The sequence below is a fragment of the Betta splendens genome, chromosome 3 (genome assembly GCF_900634795.4).
Source record: "Betta splendens chromosome 3, fBetSpl5.4, whole genome shotgun sequence".
Classification (NCBI taxonomy): Eukaryota; Metazoa; Chordata; class Actinopteri; order Anabantiformes; family Osphronemidae; genus Betta; species Betta splendens.
The window spans coordinates 16,953,784-16,970,756 of NC_040883.2; the positions used below are offsets into that span (position 1 = coordinate 16,953,784).

At 39.3% G+C, this 16,973-nt stretch overlaps 2 protein-coding genes across 7 annotated transcripts in view; both read right to left on the reverse strand.

Annotated features, from left to right (window-relative positions):
• acsf3 (acyl-CoA synthetase family member 3) overlaps positions 1-16,973 on the reverse strand; it is a 90,327-nt gene that overhangs the window by 2,872 nt on the left and 70,482 nt on the right. For both annotated transcript variants that reach the window (XM_029143453.2, XM_041069938.2), the window contains 2 exons: positions 428-562; positions 170-281 (listed from right to left, as the gene is read on the reverse strand). In XM_029143453.2, coding sequence (XP_028999286.1) covers positions 170-281; positions 428-562 — 247 coding nt within the window. The remainder of the gene's footprint in view (positions 1-169; positions 282-427; positions 563-16,973) is intronic.
• Positions 3,620-15,608, reverse strand: LOC114851772 (histone-lysine N-methyltransferase set-1-like). 5 transcript variants are annotated; one of them, XM_055507263.1, is made up of 11 exons: positions 14,002-15,605; positions 13,493-13,655; positions 12,784-12,976; positions 12,221-12,298; positions 9,701-9,778; positions 8,920-8,997; positions 8,112-8,189; positions 4,731-4,790; positions 4,523-4,576; positions 3,933-4,052; positions 3,620-3,758 (listed from the first exon to the last, which is right to left on the reverse strand). In XM_055507263.1, exons 1-10 carry the CDS (start codon positions 14,111-14,113, stop codon positions 4,005-4,007), a joined length of 942 nt encoding a protein of 313 aa, XP_055363238.1. In that variant the 5' UTR covers positions 14,114-15,605; the 3' UTR covers positions 3,620-3,758; positions 3,933-4,004. The 5 variants fall into 5 exon arrangements, with proteins under 5 accessions (XP_055363238.1, XP_055363240.1, XP_055363239.1 ...); XM_055507262.1 differs by lacking the exons at positions 3,620-3,758; positions 3,933-4,052; positions 4,523-4,576 and having other exon boundaries at positions 4,591-4,790; positions 14,002-15,606; XM_055507266.1 differs by lacking the exons at positions 3,620-3,758; positions 3,933-4,052; positions 4,523-4,576; positions 4,731-4,790 and adding an exon at positions 5,726-5,793 and having other exon boundaries at positions 14,002-15,603.

Below are 16,973 nucleotides of genomic sequence, written 5' to 3' on the forward strand. Positions count from 1 at the left end.
TCTCTGGGTTGGGGTCCACCTGCTGCTACGGAGCCCTTGTAGAGGTGGCAGGTGGTCCAGCTGTTAGTGACTTCACACCACTAAAAGACCACTGTATAAAAAATGCCTGCGTTTGTGTGGGCATGTTTCATCATTTACTACAGTATGATCCTGCGGAGAGAGACGCTACCTTGCCCAGGACTTTAACTCTGGCAGAGACATGCTCGCCCCCTTCTTCAGCTGCACCACCGCAGTGACTTTCTGACCCCAAGTGGCATCTGGGGCCCCGATCACAGCAACATCTGTATGAATACAGATCACACAGTTAGTTGATTCAACTGTGACATGTATTTACACTTACATCCATACGTTTTGTTTACATTTAGAGTTAAAGCATGGACTAATGGTTTATTGTAGAAAACTAACACTACTGAGCCGAAGATCTCACCTAAGATGTCTGGATGAGCAAGCAGGTGACGCTCCACCTCGAGTGCGCTGATCTTGTAGCCTCCACTTTTGATGATGTCGACGCTGGTGCGGCCTAAAATCCAAAAAACCCCATCTCTAAAAACCGCAGTGTCTCCTACAGGAAACACAAATCCACATGGAGTCAGGTTGAACAACAAAGAACACACCAAGTCACAGGCGCATCACTTTTACGACTACATGCAAAAAGTAGGTTAAGCACTTGGCTGTATACGAGGTGTGTGGATGCTTAGGCGCCCGTGGGTGTTTGATGCAGTGAACGTCAGCGTGCAGTACATAAACGAGTGTTTAAGATCCCTCCATTTGCTCCACATGCACACATGTAGGTGTCTGGGGGACAGGTGCGGGGGAGGATGAGTACAGTATGTGGGACGAGGGGCTCAGCTGGGCCCAGGGATGACGAGCAGAGGAAATGGGTCAGTATGGATGAGTGGAGAGACACGGGGAGAGAGAGAGAGAGAGAGAGAGAGAGAGAGAGAGAGAGAGAGAGAGAGAGAGAGAGAGAGAAATGGACAGAGGATGGATAAGGTGGAGGGAAGAAAAGGAGGAAAAGGAAGGTGTCCTTCTGGATTATTACAGGTGGTGTGTCCACAGCTGGGACCAAAGGGGAATGGAAGAGCCTGTGTGTGTGTGTGTGTGTGTGTGTGTGTGTGTGTGTGTGTAGCAGCTGTAGTGAGGGTCAAAGGGTTGAGAAGATGTCAGTGTAGAAAGACACAATTTCAGGTACAGCACATACAGTAATGCCTGTTTTTACATCAATTCTATAATTAGAACATATAAAATATTGAACACGTAACATTGTAGAGCATTTAGACCATCCTACTGCATAGACGCCATCATATGTGCAGATATACTGAACAGAATGCAACAAATTTCTCAAAGGCATAAAAAGGTATGTAAAATATATAGACTTCTGTCTGATGACATTTATAATAAACGCTTATTCATTTTTTTAGATAATTAACTTTCCTTATGTTTAAAATGAGAAATAAAAAATCTCTAAATATTGTTTGTTGTACGGGATAAAATGTTTCACATTAATTAGCTAATTAAGTTCAGAGGTGCCTATAGTCTGATAGTTCCTCCTCTTCCGTTTTAATTCAGTATTCAGATTTCTACGGTTTTCACTCATTAAATTGCCATTAATCTAGATTTCATGTCCCATAACGACAAAGTGAAAACACATTTTTGCAGACTGACAAATCTCATTAACTCTAACATCTTACAACATTTCCACTGGGCTAAGCATGTTTGCAGACATTTTATTTTGACGGTGGTCTGCTATCCTCTGTCGGGCCTCTTCTCTATCATTTAATCTCATTTGTTCTCTGCTCTCCCCTTGTATCCCTCCATCCATCTTAGATTCCGAGTCTGCTGTCAGCAGAGCACGCTCAACTGTTCTTTTTGCACATCTTTGCCCTCCATTTTTTCCCCCAACTACTTCTCTCATCACATCTCCTGTATCTTTCTCTCCACCTATCTTCCCGTCTCCTCTTCCCCGTCGTGCCTCTATGCTTCAGCATCAATAGAGGGCCCATCTGTTCCCATACATCATGCACTTCATTTCAGTTTATTAGCTGGGATAAATCATAAATATTTCATTATACATCACGGGCGGCTGTCGCCTGCACACCGACAATTTATCACTGCTGCCCTCTTTGCCGGCTTGCGATGGCGGCTATAAGCTTTCCAGTCTATTAAACAAGATTGATACAGTGTGTAAATTTAGATATTGGGAATTTCTTCACAGACCACTGCGCAGCACTGATAGGCCAGGGTAACAGGAGAGGAGAGGGAGGATGAGGGGGAGAGGGGAGCAGAGAAGCGTGGTTGGGTGTTAACGCTAACAGGGTAGATGGAGTTTTCTCTCTTCTCCTCCTCTTTTCGATAAAGGAGGGGAAAAAGTTTCAGGATTATTTAGTTAAAGCTGTGTAGCTTTCGTCTTATGCAAATAGATGCAGAGAACCGAGCGGTTTACATGCACACTGATGAGTTCTGTGTATGAATGCATGAGTTAAAATAAAAAAAAATGTCTGTATTGCTGCAAATGTGTTTGCATTAATGAGGTAACGTTTGACAAAGGGTTTAAAGGAAACACTCAGACAACACACTCGAGTTGAGTTTGAAGCACTTACACAGGACTCTTTGACCTTGTCTCTTTGAGGGGAAGGAAATAACGAGAGATAGAACAGCATGTTTGGAGAGAGGCACAAGTGGGAATAGTGATTGGAGAACACAGACTGATAAAAGAGGAAAGAAGGGCGGGAGAGAGATTGTTGGGAACTGTGTTACTAGGACGAACACACAAGCCAATACACAAACACACGCACGCACGCACGCACGCACGCACGCACGCACGCACGCGCGCGCACACACACACACACACACACACACACACACACACACACACACACACACACACACACACAGGCTTGTCTATACTACATTGTGGGATCACCAGACAAGGCACCCCTTTCTGGGAACCACCCTTTCTGTGGGTTGTAGAGCACTCTAAAAAATCAGGTAGCAACCACATAGTGAGATATACAAGCTTGCCTATTTAAATTACCATTTAGACAAAGTAGTGTTCCACGTCTGACAAGGGCCAGACTTCTGAGGACTTGTCAGGTTTTTAGGTAGAAGTGGGACCAGAACACACAAAGTCTGGGTTTTGTTTCTTACTGTGGACTTCAGAATACACAAAGTCTAGGTTTTGTTTCTTACTGTGGACTTGACATTAAATATTCATGCATTCAAAATTAAGTACTTACCTTCTAGCATTAAGGACCACTATAAGTAGAATTTACCTGGACTTAAAATAAGACATAAAAATTGTGTAAGCCACATAATTTTATTTGAACATTAGTTACTGGTATTTACCTTGAACTTCTGTAGAAAAAAAAAAGATCAGATTCATATTCTGATATAGAAGATTTGTTTATAAAAATATAATAATACTACAAAAGGTAGTCATTCAAATATAAGAATTATTCAGTTTACAGCATTGTAAACAAAAACGCTGCTTTAGACAAACAATTGAACAGTTACTATTGAACTGTGTTTCAGAGGCCAGTTTCAAGGCCTTTCTTTTCAAAGCTGTTATACGGTTCTTGACATAAAACTTCATGGACAACTAGTCCCTGTCTTTCAGCGCCACATTTTCAACCCCCAAGACACTTATCAATTTCAAGTTTTCCTGGAACACGGCATGAGGTAATGAAGTGCATCAGATGTCTTTCAAACAACTTGTACCTCTTCATTCTCCCATTTCCTTCTTTTGAAAACTTGGCGACCTGTACAATTACACAACTCAAATTAATATTGGTGTATAGGTCTCTATATGAAAATGCTTCATTAAAAATCATTTGAAGACTATAAATGCACAAGGAGAAGACAACACTATATCTGAATTCATGAAAAGTATACTTCCTAAGCAAAAATGAAATTAAAATTGTTAATATGCCAACCTATTTGTTTTGGTGACTTATGATGTGTTGTAGCCATGAAACTTTGATGTGGTGCTGAATCACTAACATCCGTCAGTGTAGCCTTGCCATCTTCAGTCTGATTACATTTAACCAGACACTCTAAAAATAAAAAAACAGAAGACAGTATTACCCTTTACAGTATTTGTATAGTAACTAATACTGTTATATAGAAAAGATAGAAAAGAAGTTAAATAGAAAAAGTGCAGCATTAGACTTTTTTAAAAATTATTATTAGCACTTTAAGTTAATTAACTCAATACTTTGGAACCAGGACTATCAGTAATACACTAGTTTACTTTTTCTTTCTCTCTGCTTATATAATGAAAGCTTGTCTTATATAATGACTAAAACTAAACATGTCACTATAAAACTTCTTCCTCTCTCTCCAACTCTCTCTTCATGACCATGGAAAGTAGTTGGAGGGCACAGATTTAGATTTATTTTTGCAAGGTCTACTTAAAATACTGTGAAGTACAAGTGTATTCATTCAGGTTAATTATTAGATTTGATCTTTTACAATATTTGTCACCACCGAATATACTAATTTTTGACAATATAGAAATCCTTACCTTGTGACTTACATGCTGCCCCATTGATGCCGTCGTCAAGTACATCCACACTCTCTGTGAAGGGGCAGAAGAGTAATTGAGAAGGAATCTATTCTAGACACATGACTAAAAGGTACAGTTTTAACCTAAAGGTCAGGTTATATATATTTATGTATGTGTGTATGTGCGTGTGTGTGATATGAAATATGACATTTTGAATAATCCTTACCTTGTGACCCTGACCCACATGCTGCTCCACTGTCATTGTCCTCATGTACATCCACATTCTCTGTGAAGGGTTAGAAGAGTAATTAAGAAGGAATCTATTCTAGACACATGACTTGTACAGTTTTAAATCTAAACAGGTAAAGTGTTTTTAATAACGGTACTTGCATTGTTTTTCCTATTTACTAAGGTCAGGTTGAATACTAGTACCTAAGGCAGAATTTGCCATGGGTATGAATAATTTTATTTCCTTCCGCCTCCTGAGGAGTGCAGTCGTTTTTCCTCTGCTTCCACTCTACTTTAGCTTGCAGTGTCCTTGTCTTTTCTGAGCACCCTGAACTTCTATTCTGGAATAACTATTTTTCAACATGGAGCTACAGTAATCAACTTGTCACTCAGCGCATTGGATAAAGTTTTCAGGCAGTTTTCATGCCTATGCAAGATTGAGCAGGCAACCCCGAAGAAAACTACAACGACAAGTGAAGTACCATCATCACCCACCACGTGTGTGAGAGACTAGCCACAAATGGTCCCCATGAATACTTAAAAATCAAAGAGTGCTACATGTTTGTTTGACCATATTGTGCATTCAAGTGAAATAAAACTAAAGACAATAAATTCATGTCACAAAGATGAAATGTACACAATATTATTTACCCAACGTGGACCCCACAAGTACTACAGACCTGACAGGTGTGTGTGATACAGAGGTCAAAATCTAGGCAAACTACAACTCTCACTGGTCCCCAGAAAGACACCCACAACGTGTGTGAGAGACTAGCCACAAATGGTCCCCATGAATACTTAAAATCAAAGAGTGCTACATGTTTTACATGTAGATTTAGCTTTCAAAATACTTTGTATTAGACCTAATGTGATCTCCAGCTTTGAGCAATGCTCGTATTTGACTAAATTTCAATTAATAAAACTGAAAAGAAAAAAAGAAAAACTAAACAAACTACAGACAAGAAAGTGTAATTGTGTGTTAAGCAATACCTTCGGAGACGGAAGGGCTCTGAGGAACCTCCTCTGATGACAGTGTATCAGCGCGTTTCTTGTGTTTTAGCCTGCCAAATGAATTAAACATCTGTATTCAGCATATCAACATTAACACTTGTCAATCAATCATACATAATGAAGCACATGTATACAGGAAACAGACATGCAATGGCGATGCAACTTCAATACAGTCTCTGTATACATCTGCAAGTTAGTTACATTTGATAGGTTCAATTTGGTACAGATGTCTGCTAAGAAACTACTGTAATTAAGAATAAGAAAAGCTGAAAAGTGGCAAAACAAAAAGTTGGTGTGACTAAGATGAACTGAAGTAAGCTCAAGTTTGTCTGCTCATATTGTGCATTCAAGTGTAATAAAACTAAAGACAATAAATTCATGTTACAAAGATGAAATGTACACAATATTATTTACCCAACGTGGACCCCAACAAGTACTACAGACCTGACAGGTGTGTGTGTGATACAGAGATCAAAATCTAGGCAAACTACAACTCTCACTGGTCCCCAGAAAGACACCCCACACGTGTGTGTATAGACTAATCCACAACTGGTCCCCATGAATACTTAAAAATCAAAGAGTGCTACAATTTTACATGTAGATTTAGCTTTAAAATACTTTGTATTAGACCTAATGTGATCTCCAGCTTTGAGCAATGCTCGTATTTGACTAAAGTTCAATTAATAAAACAGACTGAAAAGAAAAAAAAGAAAAACTAAACTACAGACAAGACGAAAGTTTAATTGTGTGTTAAGCAAACCTGCATATCGGAGACGGGAAGGGGCTCTGAGGTACCCTCCTCTGATGACAGTGTATTCAGCGCCGTTTCTTGTGTTTTTAGCCTGACAAATGAATTAAACATCTGTATTAGCAATCAACATTAACACTTGCATGAATCAATCATATAATGAAGCACATGTATACAGGAAACGGACACGGCAAAGTGGCGATGCAACTTCAATACAGTCTCTGTTATACAATCTAGCAAAGTTCAGTTACATTTGATAGGTTCAATTTGAGCACAGATGTCTGCTATTAAAACTACTGTAATTAGGAATAAGGAAAAGTTGAAAAGTGGCAAAACAAAAAGTTGGTGTGACTAAGATGAACTGAAGTAAGCTCAAGTTTGTTTGCCCATATTGTGCATTCAAGTGTAATAAAACTAAAGACAATAAATTCATGTTACAAAGATGAAATGTACACAATATTATTTACCCAACGTGGACCCCACAAGTACTACAGACCTGACAGGTGTGTGTGATACAGAGGATCAAAATCTAGGCAAACTACAACTCTCACTGGTCCCCAGAAAGACCACCCACCACGTGTGTGAGAGACTAGCCACAAATGGTCCCCATGAATACTTAAAAATCAAAGAGTGCTACATGTTTTACATGTAGATTTAGCTTCAAAATACTTTGTATTAGACCTAATGTGATCTCCAGCTTTGAGCAATGCTCGTATTTGACTAAATTACAATTAATAAAAGAGGCCTGAAAAGAAAAAAAAATAGAAACTAAACGACCAACCTGACAGAAAGTAATAAATTGTGTGTTAGAGCAATACCTTGCCAGCCTCGGAGACGGAAGGGCTCTGAGGAACCTCCCTCTGATGACAGTGTAATCAAGTACTAGCGACGGTTCTGTGGGTTTTAGCCTGCCAAATTATTAAACATCTGTATTCAGCATATCAACATTAACACTTGTATCAATCAATCACATATGAAGCACATGTATACAGGAACAGACATGCAAATGCGATGCAACTTCAAATACAGTCTCTGTATACTCTGCAGAGTTAGTTTACATTTGATAGGTTCAATTTGGCACAGATGTCTGCAATAAAAAACTACTGTAATTAAGAATAAGAAAAAAGCTGAAAAGTGGCAAAAAACAAAAGTTGGTGTGACTAAGATGAACTGAAGTAAGCTCAAGTTTGTTTGCCCATATTGTGCATTCAAAGTGTAATAAAACTAAGACAATAAATTCATGTTACAAAAATGAAATGTACACAATATTATTTACCCAACGTGGACCCCACAAGTACTACAGACCTGACAGGTGTGTGTGATACAGAGATCAAAATCTAGGCAAACTACAACTCTCACTGGTCCCCAGAAAGACACCCACCACGTGTGTGAGAGACTAGCCACAACTGGTCCCCATGAATACTTAAAAATCAAAGAGTGCTACATATTTTACATGTAGATTTAGCTTTAAAATACTTTGTATTAGACCTAATGTGATCTCCAGCTTTGAGCAATGCTCATATTTGACTAAATTTCAATTAATAAAATAGACTGAAAAGAAAAAAATAGAAACTAAACTACAGACCTGACAGAAAGTATGATTGTGTGTTAGAGCAATACCTGCATCTTGGAGACGGAAGGGCTCTGAGGAACCTCCTCTGATGACAGTGTATCAGCGCTAGTTTCTTGTGTTTTAGCCTGCCAAATGAATTAAACATCTGTATTCAGCACATCAACATTAACACTTGTATCCATCAATCACATAATAAAGCACATGTATACAGGAAACAGACATGCAAGTGGCGATGCAACTTCAATACAGTCTCTGCATACAACTACAATTCAGTTACATTGGTAACTGTAAGATAAGTAAGATAGGTTCAATTTGGTACAGATGTCCGCTAATTAAGTACTGTAATTAGGAATAAGGAACGTTGAAAAGTGGCAAAACAAAAAGTTGGTGTGACTAAGATGAACTGAAGTAAGCTCAAGTTTGTTTGCCCCATATTGTGCATTCAAGTGTAATAAAAACTAAAGACAATAAATTCATGTTACAAAGATGAAATGTACACAATATTATTTACCCAACGTGGACCCCACAAGTACTACAGACCTGACAGGTGTGTGTGATACAGATATCAAAATCTAGGCAAACTACAACTCTCACTGGTCCCCAGAAAGACACCCACCACGTGTGTGAGAGACTAGCCACAACTGGACCCCATGAATACTTAAAAATCAAAGAGTGCTACATATTTTACATGTAGATTTAGCTTTAAAATACTTTGTATTAGACCTAATGTGATCTCCAGCTTTGAGCAATGCTCATATTTGACTAAATTTCAATTAATAAAATAGACTGAAAAGAAAAAAATAGAAACTAAACTACAGACCTGACAGAAAGTATGATTGTGTTTGTGAGCAATACCTGCATCTCGGAGACGGAAGGGCTCTGAGGAACCTCCTCTGATGACAGTGTATCAGCGCCCGTTTCTTGTGTTTTAGCCTGACAAATGAATTCAACATCTGTATTTAGCACATCAGCATTAACACTTGCATGAATCAATCATAATATGAAGCACATGTCTACAGGAAACAGACACGCAAGTGGCGATGCAACTTCAATACAGTCTCTTTATACAACAACAAATCAGTTACATTTGATAGGTTCAATTTGGTACCGATGTCTGCTAATTAACTACTGTAATTAGGAATAAGGAACGTTGAAAAGTGGCAAAACAAAAAGTTGGTGTGACTAAGATGAACTGAAGTAAGCTCAAGTTTGTTTGCCCATATTGTGCATTCAAGTGTAATAAAACTAAAGACAATAAATTCATGTTACAAAGATGAATGTACACAATATTATTTACCCAACGTGGACCCCACAAGTACTACAGACCTGACAGGTGTGTGTGATACAGAGGTTAAAATCTAGGCAAACTACAACTCTCACTGGTCCCCAGAAAGACACCCACCACGTGTGTGAGAGACTAGCCACAAATGAATGATGAATGAATACTCAAAAATCAAAGAGTGCTACACATTTTAGGTTTAGCTTTAAAATACTTTGTATTAGACCTAATGTGATCTCCAGTTTTGTGCAATGCTCATATTTGACTAAATAAACCAAATTCAGACTGAAAAGAAAAACACTAAAAAACTAAAACTACAGATATGGCAGGAAGTGTAATTGTGTGGTTAAGCAATACCTGCATCTCGGAGAACGAAGGGCTATGAGGAACCTCCTCTGATGACAGTGTATCAGCTACAGTATTTTGCACTTTAGCCTGACAAATTAATTTAACATTAGTATTTAGTATATCAGCATTAACACTTGTATAAATCAATAACAATATGAAGCACATGTATACAGGAAAAAGACATGCAAGTGGCAATGCAATTTCAATATAGTCTCTGTCTACAACAACAAGTCAGTTACATTTGATAGGTTCTATTTGGTACAGATGTCTGCTAATTAACTACTGTAATTATGAATAAGGAAAGCTGAAGAGTGGCAGAACAAAACGCTGGTATGACCCCACAAGTACTACAGACCTGACAGGTGTGTAATACAGGGAGGTTGAACCTTGAGGTTAACGGCCCAAAACCTTCACTTCTATATTCTAACCAGCGATGCAAATGTAGCAAATGAGAAGAGCCAACTCCCGCCGGGGAGAGCCGAATCTTCAGCAGCCATTTGTCCGCTCTGCTGAACATCCATACACACAAACACGAGACTATTATGGGCGGACCAATCGGCCAATCACGTACGAGGATTGACGTAAAGGGGCCAAACGCTCCTAAGACAGCGAGTGTAGTGGTACAGGTAGACAAACGGGGATCCAGAATTAAAATAAAGCGCGTCGGGAATAAGTAAAAATGGCCGAAAAAGCAGCAGCATCTAGATGCATTTCAATGATATTTGAGACGGCAAACCTGAGTGCACACTTTGTAAAATTAAAACATTATAATACTTTAGATAATGTTTTGTGGAGGTTGACAGATATTAAGACCCAAAGGTTTAATTAAAATTTTAAAAAGCATTAACTGTATTTTTTAAGAGAAAATTGCATTAAAGGCTTTTATGAAAACACGGAACAAAAACAAATGCTTAGAAACACGCACAATTTATAATCGCTAAATTAGGTTAAAACATAATAAATAGGGATAATAAATTAGGAGCAGACCAGGAGCCACAAGAGCCGGCTCTTTTGAGAAAGCCGAGCCAAATCTGTAAAAAAGAGCTAGACTTCCCATCATTAATTCTAACATTTAGATACTAGTTTAACAAACTCAGCTCAGCTTGTAATTAGGAGTAATAAACTTATAAACGTAATATGCTTGTAGGAGCCCTGATAATAATACTGCATAAAGCAATTAAACATAGCAGCTTGTCTGCAAGACAATCTGCAATCTACTTAAAAGACAACGGCGCCGCACGGCGCGGCACACGCCCACCTGCGCAGCTCAAACTTTCTATCTTTAAAATTCGACAAAAAAAATATCCAACTTTACGAGCACGCTAATAACACTCACCCTTCACGTGTAATTGTGCTGGCAGTTTTGCATCTAATATTAACATTGAAAACAGGTGGCACACTCAAATCACCGTCCACATTACCTCTAGATTCGAGGCGAAGCTCCACCCCATAAGCCACCCTGGCGCAACTGACCCAGTGCCAAAGGTTCCTACCTACTGCTGGTGCTGCTCTCTTTACTGGCTACTGCTATTACTAGCTATTGATAATACTAACTATCTACAGTATCTGCAATATAATATAGAATTATATAATATGTACTATAAGTACCACACCAAAGTAAGTGTACATATTTTGTGGTGTGCCACAGTACAACTGAGATTAACTGAAGTGAGCTCAAGTTAATTTACCTGTATTGTGCATTGGACAATAAATTCACATGACATGAAATGTGCACAATATTATTTATCTAACGTGGACCCAACAAGTACTACAGACCTGACTGGTGTGTGATATAGAGAAGCCAAACCATAGGCATACTATAGCTCTGGTGAGGCTGGGCGGCATTACATCTGGCACCTGCACAATCAGCACTGGCACACCACGGGAGTGCGCCCTCTACCCACTGCTCTTCTCCCTGTACACAAACAACTGCACCTTGAAGTACACAGACTGTCACTGGTCTGCTTCAGGACAGTGATAAGTCTGCTTACAGGCAGGAGGTTGAGCAGCTGGTTCAGTGCTGCAGTTAGAACCAGTTGGCGCTGAAGACTGTGGAGATGATGGTGAACTTTGAAGGAATTGCCCCCCCCCCCCACCATCCACAATAACAATGTCTCATTCAGGTTCCTAGGATCCACAATCTCACAGGACCTGAAGTGGGCCCCCCACATAGACACTGTCCGCAAAAAGTCCCCAGCAGAGGTTTGTACTTCCTAAGACAGCTCAGAAAGGAGCTACAGAGCTATAGCCTCCAGAACCATTAGACACAAAGTCAGCCTATTCTCCCAGGTTGTGTCTGATCTGAACTCTCCAGTCACACAAAACAATGACTCAGTGCAATAACCATAAAATAAGTGTGCAATAACCATGCATGTGACATAGGGTGCTGCAAGTGATGTAAATATCTAAACATCTAAGTTAATAATGATTATATTTATAAATAACTTCTGTTCACTGACTTTAAAGAAAAAACACTAGAAACTAAACTACAGACCTGACAGAAAGTGTAAGTGTGTGTTATAGCAATACCTGCATCTTGGAGGGGGAAGGACTCTGAGGAACCTCCTCTGATGACAGTGTATCAGATGCAGTTTCTTGCACTTTAGCCTGACAAATGAATTCAATATCTGTATTTAGCACATCAGCATTAACACTTGTATCAATCAGTCACAATATGAAGCACATGTATACAGGAAACATGCAATTGATGATGCAACTTAAATAGTCTCTGTATACAACTAAAAGTCAGTTATATTTGATTATTAAATTTTCAATTTAGCACAGATGTCTGCTAATATACTACTGTAATTAAGAATAAGGAAAGCTGAAGAGTGGCAGAACACATTTCTGGTTATTTAGCTTAAGTATATTGTCCCTGTACTGAAGAAAAGGCTTTTTTCCTGTATTTGTCTCTTCAAACTTATTAGCATTAGCAATCACTGTCATTTGATTTAAAAAAAAAAAACTCAGAGTAAAAAACCAGTGGCAGAATAAATCTCACAAAAGAAACACAAATCCTTCACCGATCTCCTCATGAAAGCAAATATGTACACATTCACTAATCTACATCACACAATTCAAGAGTGACAAACCTGTTTTCTCCAAGGCCAATCAGATCCCCCATAGTCATACGTTATTTCTTCTCCAGCCTTAATGTCTCTCAGAGCAAAAAGACAAAGATGTGGCTTGCCCTCTGCTATGACCCTCTTCATTTTGCAGTTTGGATAGATGTGGTCATCATTGACTAGTCTTCCAAGACTGTCATCTTCTTGCGCTGCATCAATACTTCATTCAAAAATAGGAATCAAAAATTAAGTTTCACAAAAAGGTTTATAATTAAATTAAACCATTATCAGTCATCAATATGACATTTTCAAATTTATTTTACTTCTAAAGTTTATTCAGGTTAATCTGTTCAATACAAGATATTCCTTACTCAAATAGTGTAAAGTCTATAAATAATAATATAATAATAATAAATAATTAGCTTATATATGATTGAAACAATAACTCGTTCATTTTTTCTTGTTCCACTGCCCCTTATTCCTTGTAAGGGACGTGGGCCTGTTGATGTTTATTGCATGACTCTTGTATGGACTCATATATAAAAAGTGATTTTGGTCTGAAATACATTTTTACTGAATAAACACAGTAACTATTGACAATATTAGAAAGTTCAATGTTATTAGGACACAAGTAAGGTGATTATTTTCTACAGTATGCCCACATGTTAACTTAAACACTATGAAATCATTGTTACACCTTTGTTTAAAATGTGAACAAAAGAGAAACTCTTCTTACCACCACATTCTTTCTTTCCAGCAGAAGTCAAACATAAAAACAGTGCATTTACTATGGTAAATCCCCCTTCTCCTTTCAGATTCTTGTGAACTGATTAGTTCTCCTCTATATTCAACTATAAAGTCTCCCTTTTGGTAAGGGACCTTTGCAAACAAGCCTCGACCTAGAAAATACAAAAACACAATGTTGAATATAAATGTATGTATTATTACACACCTAGAAGCTTCTAAAAGCGTATGCAAAAAAATTTAATTTCATACGACAACAACCATGTAATGTCATTAATAGTTACATCTTCAGTAATATTAATATGCTCTAGGCTTCAAGACACAGCTTAACAGTTATTACATTATTCTTTTAAACAATTTTTAAAAATAATAAAATATAAAAATATGCTTGCTTTACGTATCTACATCCACTCAGCTACTGTGCCAATTGATCCCTTTATTACAATGTGATATATAATATTTTATTAATAGTAATTAGGAAAACAAAATGCAGCATCATACCTTTAAAAGAGTTAATATATTTCACCTCCAACTCTGTTGCCTTGTCAATGGCCCTGGTAGCATGTGCAATAGCATCTTTTAATGGCGTGTTCCTTCGTCTTATTGTGGCCATTGTTATTCCTGCATTCAAAATACCAATGTAACCAATGGAATATGACTTAATGCTGTGTAGGCTGCAGTTACCACATACAAGCTAGTATAGGATTTATAGTAAGTTAGTTAGCTAGTTTTAAACCTAAGAACAGTCATACAGGTACCTAAATTAACCGCATTATCTAATGTAGCTTCAATTCAATCTAAATTACAGTATACTGAGCTAAATAACAATAAAAATCTCAACCAATAGGGCTAACTATGTCAACTGTGTGATATTAATTACAGTTCGTTTTTTATTAATAAAAGAATCCTAACTGGTGTTTTAAATCAAGTACATGATGCTTGGATGAAGTAATAAATTAAAGGTAACCTAGTTGGGCACATTGCTAGCATGCCATTCCTAGCTAGTTAGCTAGCTAGCTAGCCAAAAGGACTAAAATAATAAAAAAAATAAACAACTAGTGTTTTAGAAACATCATATTGGTTTTAATGTTGACTTAACTTGGTTATATCTGTAGGCTTGACTTACCGTTACAGTAATATCCCTGTTGCACGTCTGTTTGAGGCTTCTTTCTTCACCATGTGCTTCTTACTAATCAGTTCTCTTCGTCCTATGCTAACACTTTTTAGGGATACTTGTTTGAATAGTGAGCGCATCTTGCATGGGTGGTGACAATGTTTTAGTATTGCCTCCCCAGTTCCACCCACCAGGCATGTCAGCATACACAAATGCATGTTATTATTTTTCGTCCGATAAGTATTAGCTAGCATTTCATAGAGACTTATTAGTTTTGATTACAACAACATGGCTATGTTACATTTACAGAACAGTTGACTTTTTTTCTGTGAAGTTCTTATATATGAAGATCTACTTGTCCTGTTCCACCAGTTATCTCATTAGCTAATCGCAAATCATATCATGTAAATGGCTAATTCCTTAACCTCTACTTTTGTGTAAACCGATAAAAATAATGTGTATTAGTTTATCTGAAACTGTAGTCAGTGTAGTCTAAAATTCTTTGTGAATAATATAGTTGTACATCACCAACTAGTTCCAATTATAGTCAATTTGTTTTACAGATAATTAGCTAGCTAGTTAGCAGCTAATCTAGATATTAGCCATCATGGCCGCCAGCTGTTTGAGCATGCTCAGTTGGGCGCAGTGTGTGTTCTAAAGCTACAAGTGTGTGTTCCTGCAATACCACCACATGCCCCTAGTAGGCAGTACTGAGTTACTCCTCCCTAAGCACACTTACACACATTTTGTCCAATGCCGGTATAATGGGGTCCATGCTGAAAATTTGACAGGGCATTTCTTTGAGCTTCTTTACACTGAAAATGAAGTAATTTTTGTGGGGACCAGGTTTTGGTCCCCACATAAATTTTGGTCCCCACACTGTGAGTGTGCTAACATGCTGCGGTCCACACAACGATGTAAAAACAAACACACACACACACACACACACACACACACACACACACACACACACACACACAGACACCTGTTATATTTCAAGTGGGGTGTGAGGTGTATCAACACAGCGCTTTTTGGCTTTCGGCATATCTGAGTCGCTTCTCAGACTCTTTGAACTTTGCTTGAATGTGACCAATGTGCAGTTCCAGAGAACCCTCGTTTCTGGTCATGTTCCTCACTCTTGAAACGAGCATAGCCCTCTCGTACAGGACAGTCTTCACTGAGATTTCTCCTACGCCGACCAAGGCCTCCAGGACCGTGAGGTCACTGCGAATCTCAAAGTACAGCTCGCTTGCACAAGAATCCCAACTCCATTTCCCTGAATTTGAGTCCAGGTGGCGGCGGACGCACTCTATCGCCGCATCGATGACCCCTTTGCGTTGGTCAAAATTTTTAGGGGCTGACGAGAGGCTAAAATCTATCGTCTTTAGTGCATCGGCGCAGGCATCTCCAACGGCCCTGGGTGTGACAGAGTGCACCTTGTCTAGCATACGCGCCACGTAGGCTTTCGCCTCAGACCAAGGCTCCCCCGTGGCTCACGCCCGGCCTGAGTCAAGTTTATAAAATCCATCAAAGTGATGGAGTCGCTCTCCACCTTGGAACACATTTCTCGCCACACATCCATGTAACGAACGTACAGGTCAATGTAGCGCTGAAGGATCATCCTGAGCGCCTCGCCGTCAGTGTAGCACGTGTTCAGGGCTTCCTGGATCGATGCAGCAGCTGGGCAGCGCTTTCCCCATCCCCGATGAGGTTCCTCCTCCTGGTCTTGGACTGTCTCTTGCGCCTGTCTCTTTGCAGCCAGACGAACCATCTCCCGAACTAGGTTGTTTCGTCCCATTGCAGCCTGAACCATGTAGAAAACATGATCATCGCTCGCGTGGACCCGGAGCTCGGGGTACCTCTCCAGGACCTTCTTGAAGCCGATCATGAGTTCTGAAACGGTCTTGGTGTAGCTGGTCAGGACCCGTCTGTAGTTCTCAGCCGCGGATTTGCAATGCGCCTTGTAGGCCTTGCAGCGCATACACCTGATCGATGTATCAGAACCAGGCGTGAATTTACGGTCCGCGCACTTACTGTCTAAGGCTGTCCTTTTCCATCCATCCAGCGGGGCCTGAATTGTGACTCTCTGCCATGCAAGGTGGTCAGGTTTGGCTCCAGGAGCATCATCATCATCATCATCATCATCATCATCATCATCATCATCATCATAGTCTGATCCAAAGTGGCCTATTGACATGCTCTCCTCCGTGTCGCTGTTCTCAAAACGTACCATGTTACAATCAGGAGGGTTTGCTGGCGTGGAAACCTCTGTCGACCTCATACTGACATCATCGCATTCTTCGTAACCCACAGAGTGCGCTGGGCCTTCAGAAACCCCTGTGGACCCCTGTTTCACGGC

Excerpts from the sequence above, each read along its gene's own strand:
- LOC114851772 (XM_055507262.1), bottom strand. The coding sequence starts at position 14,113 with ATGGCCACAATAAGACGAAGGAACACGCCATTAAAAGATGCTATTGCA. Across the intron at positions 8,190-8,919 it reads CTTCCGTCTCCGAGATGCAG|GCTAAAACACAAGAAACTAG; the intron begins GTATTGCTCACA and ends TTCATTTGGCAG. Across the intron at positions 4,791-8,111 it reads CTTCCGTCTCCAAGATGCAG|AGAATGTGGATGTACATGAG; the intron begins GTATTGCTCTAA and ends AACCCTTCACAG.